At 38.3% G+C, this 13,966-nt stretch overlaps 2 protein-coding genes and 1 pseudogene across 2 annotated transcripts; 2 read left to right on the top strand and 1 right to left on the bottom strand.

The window, feature by feature from the left end:
* The first annotated feature begins 2,348 nt into the window (after positions 1 to 2,348).
* Positions 2,349 to 5,443, top strand: LOC101293375 (peroxisomal 2,4-dienoyl-CoA reductase-like). Its single transcript, XM_004293724.1, has 5 exons — positions 2,349 to 2,621; positions 3,370 to 3,529; positions 3,673 to 3,842; positions 3,958 to 4,177; positions 4,999 to 5,443. The coding sequence occupies exons 1-5, from the start codon at positions 2,436 to 2,438 to the stop codon at positions 5,151 to 5,153; spliced, it is 891 nt and encodes a 296-aa protein (XP_004293772.1). The 5' UTR covers positions 2,349 to 2,435; the 3' UTR covers positions 5,154 to 5,443.
* A 3,038-nt stretch (positions 5,444 to 8,481) lies between these two features.
* Positions 8,482 to 9,573, bottom strand: LOC101293075. The gene has a single exon (XM_004293723.1). The coding sequence runs from the start codon at positions 9,502 to 9,504 to the stop codon at positions 8,542 to 8,544; it is 963 nt and encodes a 320-aa protein (XP_004293771.1). The 5' UTR covers positions 9,505 to 9,573; the 3' UTR covers positions 8,482 to 8,541.
* Positions 9,574 to 11,986: 2,413 nt separating this feature from the next.
* LOC101304555 lies at positions 11,987 to 13,067 on the top strand (annotated as a pseudogene).
* Positions 13,068 to 13,966: the final 899 nt, after the last annotated feature.

The raw sequence follows: 13,966 nt of genomic DNA, 5'->3' as shown, positions 1-13,966 counted from the left end.
TAGAATTTGGGCAAATCGGACCTTATATGTCCAAATCGAACCTTAACTGCTGATAATTAAAGGTCAATTCAAACGGAATATGAGAATTTGGGCACGGCAGACAGAAATTGAAGAGTTCAAGAGGTAAACTGATGAAAATAAAAGTGTAGGGACTAACATGAAGTCACCCCCAAACCACAAGGGGGTAAACTGAATTTAATTCTAAAATAAACATAATTTGATGAAAAAACAAAATGAGATCGATAGTTTTAGACTTTATTAGGAGTTTAGGAGTTTAGGTCATGTTTCCTTTTCATTTTAAATGTTCAGTACCTCATGCATTGTGTTCAGTAGAGACCGAAAAGATATAAATTTTTTTTTTTTTTTTGAGAATGAAGTAATTGCATTAATAGCAAATTAGATAGTTACATATCAGAGAGTCATTGTGACAAGGCGCGTTTTTAGCAAAAAACAAAGACGCGTTTTTAGCTATTCTATGCATTATGCACGGCCTGATTATATTTCATATGATTATATGTACAAATAACTGAAGATAAGAAGTGAAAGAGATTTCACACTTCTTCAATTAAAGCACCTTTGGTAGACCAACTTCTTTCCATGTCAATCAAATCATTAATCACTCCTAAGATATCCTATCTCCAAAATAATATAAGATGACCGAAAGTCCGCTGATAGATATAAATTAGTTGAGCAATACAGACTGTTCATCATATTAAAGAAAATGAAAATTTGAGGAAAAAAAAACACATTGAGCTAGATATGTAGAAGAAGAAAGATGGATCTAAATAAGCCAAGCAATTCGATGAAATCTACATGGGATTGCGAAAACACTAGCTACCATATATTCTATATGTGAATATGAATTCATTTTGATCATTGCTTGTTTCTTCTTGTTTGCTCTCGTTTATCCTATTTGTTTTCTTTAACATATTCTTTTTCAAATTATTTGTTATTGGTCAAAGTTTAACAATTTCTTTAGTGGAGACATATATATATATATATATATATATATATATAGTGGTTGACCAATTTGGATAGGAATATGCCATTGAGCACGTAGTTGGATCCAATACAGATGGATAACGATGGAGCATGATGATGGGATTGATGGCTGCTTGACTTGGCTAGCTAGCTCCCAACCTTCCCTCCTTCTGGGTGTTATGTGGTGGCTTTGACAGCAGCATTTTTCATGTGGAAAATTTGTAGAGAAGAGTTGGCAATTCATTTGGACATTGTTTTATGAGGTTTAGTTTTAAGATCTGTTAAGAAGATCTAATACTTTTCGATCTCATGTATTTCTTATTTGTATTGTTATATAGGACGACTTTAGAAACTTGTTGTCACTGTTGTGTGATACATTCATTTTTTTTTTTTGGCCAATCTAAGATGAGTTAGAGAACATGGTATGTTAACACCGTCTCATTTACCGTTCAATGCTTATTACCTAAAAACGAGTGTAAAAATTATAAAAACAAAACATTATAACGATGCTACGAATAATTCATTGAGCAAGTTAATCCATTAACAATATACAGAGTAATTAGCTCCATGTTGCATATGCATGGCTGATTGGCTGCAGAATACATTAGGAAATAGGAAACATACTAATTTGATTCGTTAGAACAAGTTAAGATAGAACTTACTAACCAACACATATACAGACTTTGTACAGCAACGAACCACAATGAACCATTAATCTTGATGCATGCATTGTCGTCAACTTCTAAATAGCATGTCTTTCTTCTGAAAATACAACTCTTGACATCTCGATAGGATATTATTTGAAGCTTAACTCACATCAATACTAGCTAGTACTTACCAGAACTTGGGGGATAAGTCCATCCTAGCTAGTCATCAAATATGAAGTCAGAGTACTATGATTGCAGCTGAAAAGCAATCATGCTCTCAAGTCTCAAGTACTTGCTGGACTAACATTTAAGATATATCATCAAACTCTATACAGAATCAAACAAAAATCCATCTTTAATATTTTCAAATTTTGTGAACTCTAACATTATCAAATTAATCTGAATAATCCGTCACTTATATTTAGAATTATTAAGAAATTGTATGCCGGTGCAAATACACGGGTAAAAGGCTAGTGTTTAGAATTCTTAGTTTCTTACGATCTCATCTTCACAAAAGATGTCATTTGCAGAAATAACTCATGCTGACTAGTCGGTTAAGGGCTTAAGGCTCACGGCGCCGTCTTCATAACTAGTGCGACATGTTGGTTAAGGTTCACGGGAGTTTTGAAAGATTTAAAAATAGGCCAGGACCGGTCCAACCCGACCCGGCCCATTGAACGATCGAAGACTAGTTGAGTAGTTGGTCCTCGTACGTGTGTGTGTGTTGTTTTTAACTTGTAAACAACGACCCACTTTGTCAGTTGAACTAGAAAAGTAGAAAGTCCAAAAGAATTGTCGGAGACGGCAATGGAGTCACCATTCAAGGCGGAGATACTGAAGGGGAAGGTGGCCTTGTTGACCGGAGGAGCATCGGGAATCGGGTACGAGATATCAGTTCAGTTGGGCAAACATGGAGCCTCCATTGCCGTCATGGGTCGTCGTAAAAACGTCATCGACTCTGCTGTTGAAACCCTTCTCTCCCTTGGCATTCCTGTAATTCTTGTTGCTCTGTTTCTATTCAATATCTGTTGTTCTGTTCTTTATTTCGTTGGTTTTGGTTTCTGGGTTTCTTCATCTGTTTTCTGCTGTGAAGAATCTTTAGATTGTGGAAAACATGCTTTACTAAACATTGATGCATACATGGAGTTTGATTGTTTGAGCTAGGATACACAAAGAATGTGTATTTATGTATCAAAATCGTTGTAGTTTGGGAATAATGCTCGAGTTGTTTGTTTTGCTTTGTAGTATTTTGCTTATATATGTTGATTATTTTTCAGCTGATATGACATTGACATAATTAAAAGACATGATCTTGCGTTCTCATGATTACTTCAGACAGTGCGCATGTACAGAAAATTCAGAAATGAGCAATTGTTTACTCCTATGAGCGTGCCGGGTGAGTTCCCGGCGGCTTAGTGCAAAACTTTTTGAAGATGGAGTAAAACTAGTTCGTCTAGATTCCTTAAAATTTATCAGTAAAGTAGAGAAGGAGTACAGAAAGAGTGGCTGTAGGAGTTTCTCTAAATTGGTATATTGCATACGTTAGTTTGCTCAATCGGTGTTTGCAGTAGGAAGGTAGTGGCAATTCACAACATAACAAGTTCAATTTTTTTAATTTTATTTCTTCATTAGGTTGATTGTTGAAATGGTTGTGCTCTGACTACTGTCTACATACTTGATTCAGGCATTGAGTTTTAATGGCCACTAGAATAAGAGAAATTGTATTGTTGTATTGTTGCAGGCTATCGGATTTGTGGGTGATGTTCGCAAAAGAGATGATGCAGTTAGAGTTTTGGAGTCAACTGTGAAGCATTTTGGTAGGCTTGACATCCTTGTAAATGCTGCTGCTGGCAATTTCCTTGTCCCGTCGGAGGATCTATCTCCCAATGGATTTCGAACAGGTTGTGTCTTTAGAAGTATTTATCTAAGCAAAGCGATTCACATTATATAAAAGGATCTACCACATTACTATTTTCATGATATCACGTTCACTCCTATAGAACACGGTAAGATTTGATTCTAATTCTTTCATTGGCTCCTGTAGTTTTGGATATAGATGCTGTTGGCACCTTTACAATGTGTCATGAAGCACTCAAGTATCTCAAGAAGAGGGCACCAGGGAAGGACTCATCTGCTGGAGGAACAATAATAAACATAAGTGCGACTTTGCATTATACAGCTAGTTGGTATCAAATTCATGTATCTGCAGCAAAGGTTTGTCCAATTGGTAGAAACTTTATATGTTCCCCTGAAAATGGGAGGTACAACATAGTACTTCGCTAAAAAGGCTTCTGTGACTGAAATGGGTTCATTCTTTCTTCTATACCAGGCTGCTGTTGATAGCATTACAAGAAGCTTGGCACTGGAGTGGGGTACAGATTATGATATCAGAGTCAATGGTATTGCCCCAGGACCTATTGGAGACACTGCTGGCTTGAGTAAACTCTTACCTCAGGAGATGATGAGCGAATTAACGGCGAATCCTATAACAAAATTAGGACAGAAATGGGATATTGCTATGGCTGCAGTATATCTTGTGTCTACTGCAGGTTAGAAATCTCATTCGCTTAGTTACTATTGGTCAACATGTTCTTCTAAGAATGCCAACCTGCTTCCATCTTAACTTTAATGACTACATAATTTTAACCATCCCTTCATTTGATACATTTTTCTTGCACCCTAACCAGAGCGAGTCACTGAAACTAATTGCCATCGAATTGTGTACAGTTAAAGCAAGGTTTGATTCCTACAAATTGTAGGTTTTAGTGAAGGATGAGAAAACTGGTTTCATTTTGTAACATTTGTGATGTTTAATAACTACATAGGCGTCAGGTTCAAGCAGTACTTGTCAGCTAAAGGGCGCAAGCACACCTGATTCAAATTCAATAGAATAGATTAAACCTCTCTAATGACAGACCAAACAACCCAATTACATATTGCTAGTAACACTAACTGAATTTTTGAGGCACCAGCAACCTGTTCCTTCATTACTTAGGGATCAGTCTGGAATTGTTACAAACAGACTGGAAGGGTTTTTTTTTTTTTTTTTTTCTAAATTGAAATGATGCAACTTCGTCTTGCACACCTAAAATATTTGAATGACCAGATACACTCCTACACTAATTCTACTACTTTTTTTTCTTTCCATTTGTTATGCTTGTAGTTTGCAAATTATGTGTATGAAGATCACATTGGTTACATGGGGTAGATAACTTTCAACAACTAATTGAAAGGTTATACAAATGCCTTAATATACCAGTTGAAGCTAAAATTCGTATTGAATTTGAATATTTCCAATTACAGCCTGTATTTTCTTTCATTTCTATTCTGTATGGAGACCTGATCTTGAACGTCTCTTTGGTGCTTAAAGGGAAATACATCAATGGAACAACATTGGTTGTAGATGGGGCAGATTGGTTGACCAAACCATCCCATCTTCCGAAAGAGGCAGTAAGGCAACTGTCCCGAGCAGTGGAGCGAAGGTCCAGAACTGTACAAGTTGGTATACCAAAGAGCAAGCTTTAATCATTCCAGTTTCTGCTTTGCTCAACATGGAAGAGTCGGCCTAGTTCTATGAATTCCTTTTGTGGGAAGATACATACCCACAAACATATTGATGTAATGTTACTCAAAGCAATACAAAGTCGAATAGATACATTGTTTGATCGTGCAATATTCATTTTGACAGACTACACATTATAATGTACGTATATGTGTTACAAGCGCAAGGCCTATAGCGAGCACTGATTGACACAAGCATTAAACTCCAGTGCTTTTACTTAGCTCAACTAAATAAGATAAGCAATATGACTCCAGTGCTAGCCCTTTGTGCAGTTTACCCTGCCATAGATTATATTGGCTATATTTCTACTTGCTTGTATAATAGTTCTCGAGTATTTCTTCATCGCCTGTCATGAACACTTGGTATCGTTCTTAGGAGAGGACCTTCCAGTTCCAGGTATTGACCTCTCACTTTCTCGGTAACTAGTTTCATTCATATAAATTTCATCTAAGACGAGTCTTCGATATTCAATTATTCATCTTATTATAACACACGGTCAGTTCTATTCTAGGTGGCATCACTCAAAACAATTTTCTTCCCAGTTTAATGTAGTGCAAGATAACCCAAAAAATCGAATACTTGGAAAATTGGTTTATATGGATTCTTTCTGGTTGACAAGATAATATTTCAACTTGTTCATCAGAAAAGGAACATCTTTTGATGCCAGAATGACAGAATCGATTTTCCTTGATAGCTAACAAGGAACCTTGAAGAACCCTAAGGTAGCTGGAAAACCGAAAAAGGACTACCTCGACTGGGCATTTAATTCCTTTCAAAAACGTATTCCCTCAAGGAAGATGAGGTTAATTGTAAATGAATTGTATACCGTACTTTGATTAACCTTAGTAGCATTCTCTTTGATTAACCTTAGTAGCATTCTCTGACATGATAATTGGCCACATCAGGATTTCAATGGGCACTAAGCTTGAAGCATTCAATATCCAACCTCATTTACTGGTACAACTAAATCCCCTTTTCATTGCTCCCTTGAGTCTTGATCTATAAGGTTCCGAGTTTATGTGGTTTGGATTAAATAAAAGTGATCAGCTTTCTATGATAATGTGAAGAATCCAAGACGCAGAAGGGTGGTGGCACACTATATCTACTTGCACAGGGACTAAAGTTGAACTGTAATAGACAACACATTGGACCAAATATGCTGCCACTATGTTAAGAGAACCTAACCAGAACTAATGCAGCAAATTTGTAGTATGCTTTCACTTCCCTTCAATCTTTTCAAGCAACCAAGTCCTGAGAAGGACATGAATTGATATTCTTAGTGGCAGCATAAGTTTCCCTGTGTAGTTAACAGAACCACTAATCTCAGATACGCAGATAGGATGTATACACGAAAACACAATGATGGTCTTGAACCCACAATCTATGTCTAGAAAGAAAGGTGAAAAGTGGGTTGTCCCGTGCATCTTTACAATTCTTGTTCTACTGGTGTGCCAAGTTTGACTGATGATGTTCAAGTGAATGGAAATGTTACAATGAACATTACACCAAAATATAATGAAATGCCTAATGACACTGCAACCAAATCCTGTGGCATACAAGGACCTGAACTAGTCGGCCAACAATCAATTCTCAGGACACAAATATGCTTTAATGCACAACATGTAATTTGGCATGCAGAAATGGACTAACATTGGTGAGGCATGGGGTTTCAGTGAACTTTCTTAGCAGCAAAACTGCCAGAGTGAGATGGGAGATTTGTTATCACCGCATCATCTCCAACTTCAAATGCCAACTACACCTATACTCATTGGAAGCACAGAGCTCCCTATTATGGAGAGCTAGAAGTTATGTATAGATATAAGACAGTCAAGGCGATGATCAGTTGCTATGAGAACAAGTCATTGGGCAACCTGGCTAACCCATGTGCACTTCATATTCATAGTATTATCATGATATGAAATGAACAAGTGATCAGATAACATATTCACATAAAATAGCAACCAGTTCTGAAGAATCACATCTAACCGAACGTAGGCCTATAAGCACGGTACTAGCTATGTATAATACAACCTGTATACAGAGATGTTTTAACATGGTTTTTGTGATTCATATTCTTCATTTTCTTTTCTATTTCAACTAATCCTTCAATAAGAAGGTATTTTTTCAAACTAAACACTAATATTTCTTATTATTTCTCCTGTGCTGTTTTCTTCATTTTCTTTTCTATTTCAACTAATCCTTCAATAAGAAGGTATTTTTTCAAACTAAACACTAATATTTCTTATTATTTCTCCTGTGCTGTTTCACACTCAAAGATAAAATGCAGTTCATTTCTAATGGCGTAGTAGTCAATTAAAAGTTAAAAACTATTAAGTAACTCTTAATAGTATTACTCACTTACCATACCATGCACTTCATATTCATAGTATTACTCACTTACCATATCATATAGTCTAGTCCTGTGGAGATAAATAGGGGGAACAAGTTTTAGCTCTATCCATCCAATAAACTAAGGGATACAAAAACGTCTAAAATAATTGTTAACTGGGTTAAAACAAAAAAGGTAGACTGTCATTTTCTGTTAATATGGATAAATCCAATGAACAACCAAATTAATGAAGCAATTCAACATCAAAACTAAATGTAATACCGCAGCTAGATCCATACAATAGTTTCCAAATTTGACTAGAAAATTCCAGTTTAGATACAAAATGACAAAGGGTTAGTACACCAGCACATTGTTTACTTGATTATTCTTAATTTATCTTTTCCTAAGCAACCAATTAGGTAGCAATAATTTCTTATCTAATGAATGAGGCGCCATATAATACCATTCAAGATACCCCTGTTCTATTGAAAGTGCAGTAACATACAGAGTCTCCGGCACATAGAAACCACAATAAGATGCAAATCTCAGCAAATGAGAACCAACAACTAACCAAAACATTTATTAGAAAAAGCAAAAAAAAAAAAAAAAAAAAAAATACAAAACATGTATACAAAACCACAGAAAACAGAATTGCATAAAACCTTTTTCAATTTTTTTTCCTTTCTTGACAACAATAGTACAAAGAAACTTACACATAAATCCAAAGAATGAGGCGCCATATAATGAACACATTCAAGATACCGCTGTGCTACTGAAAGTGCAGTAACACACAGAATCTCGGGCACATATCACAAAACAATAAGATGCAAATCCCAGCAAATGAGAACCAACAACTAACTGAAAAATTTATTAGAAAAGAAAAAAAAGAGAATACAAAACATGTATACGAAACCACAGAAAACAGAGTTCCATAAAAACTATCTCCAATTTTTTTTTTTCCTTTCTTTACAACATTTAGTACAAAGAAACTTACACATAAATCCATTCCAATCTTTCCTTTGTCAGGCATCCAAATTCTCCATCTGAATGCTGCTCTTGAGCGGCACGTACTCCCCAAGATACCCTCCCAGATGATCATGCAAAGCACTCTTATCGATCCCCTGATGATGATAGCTCTTACAAACATAGTAAAACACACTCTGCAGCAACAACCCCACCAAGTTCACAATCACCAAAAGCCCCACAAGGAACCCTCCCACCACAATCCTCACGAAAACACCGTAATCGCTCCCGCCGTGCACCACCACCGTCCCAAACACCCATCCGATGATCCCACAGCTCGTCAAGTACCCGAAAACCAGCACAAACGCCATCCCGGTCTTCCCCTTCATCAACTCATAGCTCTTCCTCATGGCCGCGAACCCATAAACCGGCTCCAGCACCGACACCACACTCGCCAGGTGCCACAGAGCCGTAATGTACACATGCACAACCAAGAAGAGCACGAAAATGGCGAGGCCGGAGAAGAGAAGCAGCAGCGGGTTCTGCGAGTCGACGGCGATGATGAGAAGGACGAGGAACCCTAGGAAGAGGAGGTTGTAGGCCACCATGAGGAGAGAGACCCAGAGGAAAGTGATGAAGAGGCGTTTGAAGACCTTGGGGATGGCGGAGAGGGTGTTGGAGAAGGAGACGGGCTTGGAGGTGTAGAGGGAGGCGGCGGTGAAGACGACGGCGGCGGTGGAGAGGAGAGAGAAGGCGAAGAGGAAGATGAGGTAGAAGAACTGGAAGAGGAGGAGGAGGGTCCATTTGTGGTGGAGCTGGGCCGGGTCGGTGGATGGGCCTTGGAGCTGGTTGAGGAGTGGGTGGGTGAAGAGAGAGTGGGCGAGGATGGCGAAGGAGAGAGGGAAGATTAGGGTTAGGGTTATGAGGTAGAAGGTTTTCGGGGACAGTTTCGGGATTGAGGTCGATTCTCGGAGAATGTCTGGGAGAGACAGAAATTGAAGCTCCTCCGGCGCCAGATCCATCGTCCGATTGAAGAAAGGTCCAAGCTTTGATCGGAAATTTTGGGGGAGATTTTGAGGTCTGGAAATTTGGGGAAGAAAGACTGGGGCTTTTTCGAAGAAGAAGAAGAAGAAGAAGAAGAATAGGAGGTGGCAGAAGAGAAGCTTGTCACTTGTCGGCACGTCGTTTTTGACTGTTTAACGCGGTTAAATTAAATTAATTAATCTCCTAGGCTAGTTACTTTCACTCTAGTTAAATTAAATTTTAGATGATTTTGGTGTTGGAGTGGGCCGGTGATTTGGGATGGGAGGACACGTGGCGGAATTTGAGTGGGCGGGTGATGGGGATGGTCTTAAATTGAAGGCTTTTACCCAATCGAAGTAGGAGTGATTAGTTACTTGCTTTTCTGGAAACAATTACTTGCCTATTTGATGTGCTTGTTTAACTTCTATATAAACCCTCTAGCTCTTTCATATTGAGAGACATGCAGTGATCACAACCGGGGAATTTCTACGTTTAGTGGAGGTTGTGGGATTGTAAAGTTGGATATATTGAGAGTTTGAGATAATGTTGTTATGGATTCAGATCAAGGTATTAAAGATTTTGTGGCGGTTTTGCGTCGCGTGTTTGATGATGTTTAATGCGTTCGCGATATTGAATGAGGAGAGGCTCCTTACTCCGAGAGGATACACATTGCGACGCAATCAACCATTATTGGCGGCGCTTATACCAGTGTGTCATACGGCCCGCTTCTTCAGTTTTCTTCTCATAGTGTTGAACACCATTGTCATGCTAGCCTTGTTCAACTCGACGATTGTCAAGTTCAATTTGTATTTTACGGTTCTATTACTCACAATTACTCTCTGCACGTACTTGAAGAGGTACATCCCCAAGTTTGTTGAAAGAAAACCCGGGTTTGAAGGGATTCCTTGGAAAGCAGCTAGAATTGGTGAACGCTTGAGCCCTTGGATTTCTGCTGGATGTCTTATATCTTCGATCATGTGTACGTTTCTCTAGCTAGGTCCTATTTAGGAGGCTTGTTTGAGTTGATATATCACTAAGTTGTACTAATGCGAGTAATGTCCTAAGTATTTTGATTTTGGTGAGAAAAGAATTTTTGGATTGAATTTGTAAGACGACATAAGTATTTCATGCCTCTATATACAATCTAGAACTAGTGATGTACTCTCATCTCAATTACTCTCATCTCTCAATAATATTGTCACATGCATTTTCATGAAAACATGTATATTGGAGAACTAGCCTATATTCTTTTTTTCTAGCTGCTAGGATCGAGTTCTTATTTATTTGATGTTGGTTTAAGATAGCGATGGAGCATCTTCCTACTGACCTTCTCCCCTCCCGCACCAAGGGACCGTTTTCACCTTTCTTGGAAAGCATTTCAACAATGGAAGGAGACTGCCATGAAGGAGGGCTCGCAGAGGGGTCCCTGAGAGATCGAGACCTCTGAAGGACAACCAATTCAGTCCCTCATGAGAGACCTATCGGCCAATATGGGGCTGTGCTTGTGCATATGGTTCTTCACGTGAATGCAATTTGGCAAATGAATGTGGTTGCGCAGATGATCACTAATGTCACCATTTGCATCCTTGAGAATCCTGTCTCGGACAGCCCTGGTCATGATCAGACCCTCTACTACGTATCCGATCCCAGAATCTCCTCCAAATGAAACTGAATAAATTGTTCGGCATGGTTTCTCTCAATCATTACATAGAATGGGAGTGCATTTCCACCAATGGCAGTCCCACTAACATTCTAGCAAGCTTGAGATAATGCCATAAATCACCAGCAATCAATTACACACCTTCCATCAACAAGAAGATAAAACTCAACTACAATTCAATTGACAACATTTCCAAGTATAACAGCACACACTTGCACTTTTGCAAACTCCCTCAAAAAAGCATAATTTCTCACTCAAACACAATAAACCCCCCATTAGTTCATCATAGACAGCACCAAATTACAAATCTTTGAAGTACTAAACCCAAATGGAAACCCCAAAAAACACCAGAAACCCAACTCCCTAACAGTTCCACAGTACAAACTAAACACAACCCATTTTCCCAAACCTCAGAACCAATCAAAACACAAAACCCTTTTGCCCCCAGACCCAAAGACTCCACCTTTATGAGCAAAATGATATGCATGTTCTCTACTCTTGAAAGGTGGTGGTCGGTGATGATCGATAGCTAGGTCTAACTAGCTGCGCTGCTTGCAACTTTCACACACAAAAACACATACTCATAACAAGAAAGCGGAAGAAGTGATATAATGTACTTTACTTCTCCTCGTGAACCTAATATAAAACCGTGTTCTCGGGTATTTTACTTCCCCCAAATTTTTATTTCTCGGGGGTTAAGTGATTTTGTTTGTCTCGGTTGCTCAAGCAGTCAAGGCTCTAAACCCTAGCTAATACTCCTCCTCCCATATATCTCTACACAAATTTGACCTGCTCCTTCTTCTGTTTGGTTGATAGAGGCCATGTCCAAGTACATGGAGTATTTGGACTACGACGACGAAGAAGGGGTTTTCCCGATCAATTGTAGGCGTCCCAATGCTCATGGAGGCTTTCATCGTCCTAACAACTCAACCCTTCAGCCTCTCTCTAATCGCCACCAGAAATTCTCCACTCGAATCCGAGCTTCGCCTTTAGAGGTACAACTTCCTTCTTCAAACCAAGCAAATACAACTTTTGACTTCTTATTGTATCCAACTTTCTTTGAATTGGCTGTTTCTTTGTTTGGTTTCGACTCTGTATGTTTGGTAGGTACAATTTCCTTTTTGATTTTTCAAACCAAAGAAAGATACATATGTTCGGTTAGAGTTGTATGATTAGTCCTTGCTATTTGATTGAGGGATAAACTTTTGTTGGCTACAAGAGGGGAAGGCAGGTTCAATGCTGGCATGTTCAACAATGTGACAACTTCCATTAGGGAGTCGGCCATCGGAAGAACCAAAACTACTGATAGAGCGGATCATGCTACTGTTGAGAAGGTGCAAGAAAATAAACTTTATAGTCCTTCGGGCTTTTTCTGGAGAGCATATTTAGTACACGGCGTGTATCTTTACATACATACATGAATAGTTAAGATTAGATGAAATAATAAAGAAATATGGTGATCAAACATATGAATTGTTATGAACGGTTAAGATTGTGTCGTGTAAATACACGTGGTGCATATTTCCCAGTCTGTAGTCATTCAACTGTGTTAGTTAATTGGTTTTAACGATACCAGGTCCTCGATTGCAAAACCGCCAAGATTGTATACAAATTGGTGGGACGTGATGTATTCAAAGATCCAAATGGCTGCATTTCCACTGGGAAAGAAGTATGTTGTACGTGCATTATCTTACTTCTAACACCTGAATGTAATTTTGGTTTGTAAATGCTGAAGCTAGCTTTTAGTTTCCGGCCATCTGATAAATAATATGTATTTTCATGCATTATTGAACAATTCCTTCTCGAGCAGGCGAATGTTTATCACGCAACCAATTCTGATGGCCAGGAACTTGCAAATTTGCAATCAAAGTGCTCAAAACATCTGTTCTGGATTTTAAGTAAATTCTGCTGCACTTTTGGCCTTTTCACTGCAGTACTGCTAGTGCCAAAAGGTGCATATGATGCACATGTATGACTTTTGAGATATATATGTGTTCTATATATGCCCAAGTGCCTAACAATCTAAAATGCTCATCATTATATTGTTGCTTCTGAAATACAGAATTTCTTTTGCACTCATGTATATTGTAAATTTTTTCTAAATTTTGATTTTTGATCGGAAGTTGACCATGAAATCTTAGTGCACAACCATAAAGAAATATAAATATAGGCTTACAGTTTCTAGGGCCAGTGGATAGTTATCTCGATAGTGCATATATATTCATTTGTGTTTCTTCTATTTTCTCCAGGCATACTAATGCAGGACCTAAATGGCAGAAGTCATTAAAGGTCTATAAGAGACGAGGTAAAGAAGGTTCCAAGGCTCAGGCTTTGATCTGGCATTCAGTAGATGATGATGTGTCTACATGGGATCTTGCTTGATGCATGCGGGCATCAGCAAGATTTGCCTAGCTTTGGAAAGATTATAATTTCTTTCTTATTTGGGATTTGTTTTGTTATTGAGAATCTTTTAAGTTCTAGGTTATTAGGTTTACTTGATCCTAATTGTTTTAGGTTTTCTTTACCTCTCTATATATAGAGGTCTTTTGTAGTCTTTTGTTCTCAGAGTGGGATTAATAAAAGTTTGAGAGCTTTGCTTTCTATTTGGGTTTGTGTGATGCAGCCTACCCTCTGGTGTGATGCCTGAGGTTCTACTGGTGTGATATCAGTAGTTTTCATTCTATCCTTCATATTTCTGTAACCTAATTCCTCCTGTGTTGAAGATATCCAATAAACCCGAGTATTTAAGTTCTTAAGTTACTGGTGCTGCATTATTTTGGCTTCAGAGCCAGGTTGATCCA

The sequence above is a fragment of the Fragaria vesca genome, linkage group LG3 (genome assembly GCF_000184155.1).
Source record: "Fragaria vesca subsp. vesca linkage group LG3, FraVesHawaii_1.0, whole genome shotgun sequence".
In the NCBI taxonomy this organism is placed as follows: Eukaryota; Viridiplantae; Streptophyta; class Magnoliopsida; order Rosales; family Rosaceae; genus Fragaria; species Fragaria vesca.
Note: the sequence above shows the minus strand (reverse complement) of the source record. Positions and strands in the feature narration are given on the sequence as shown.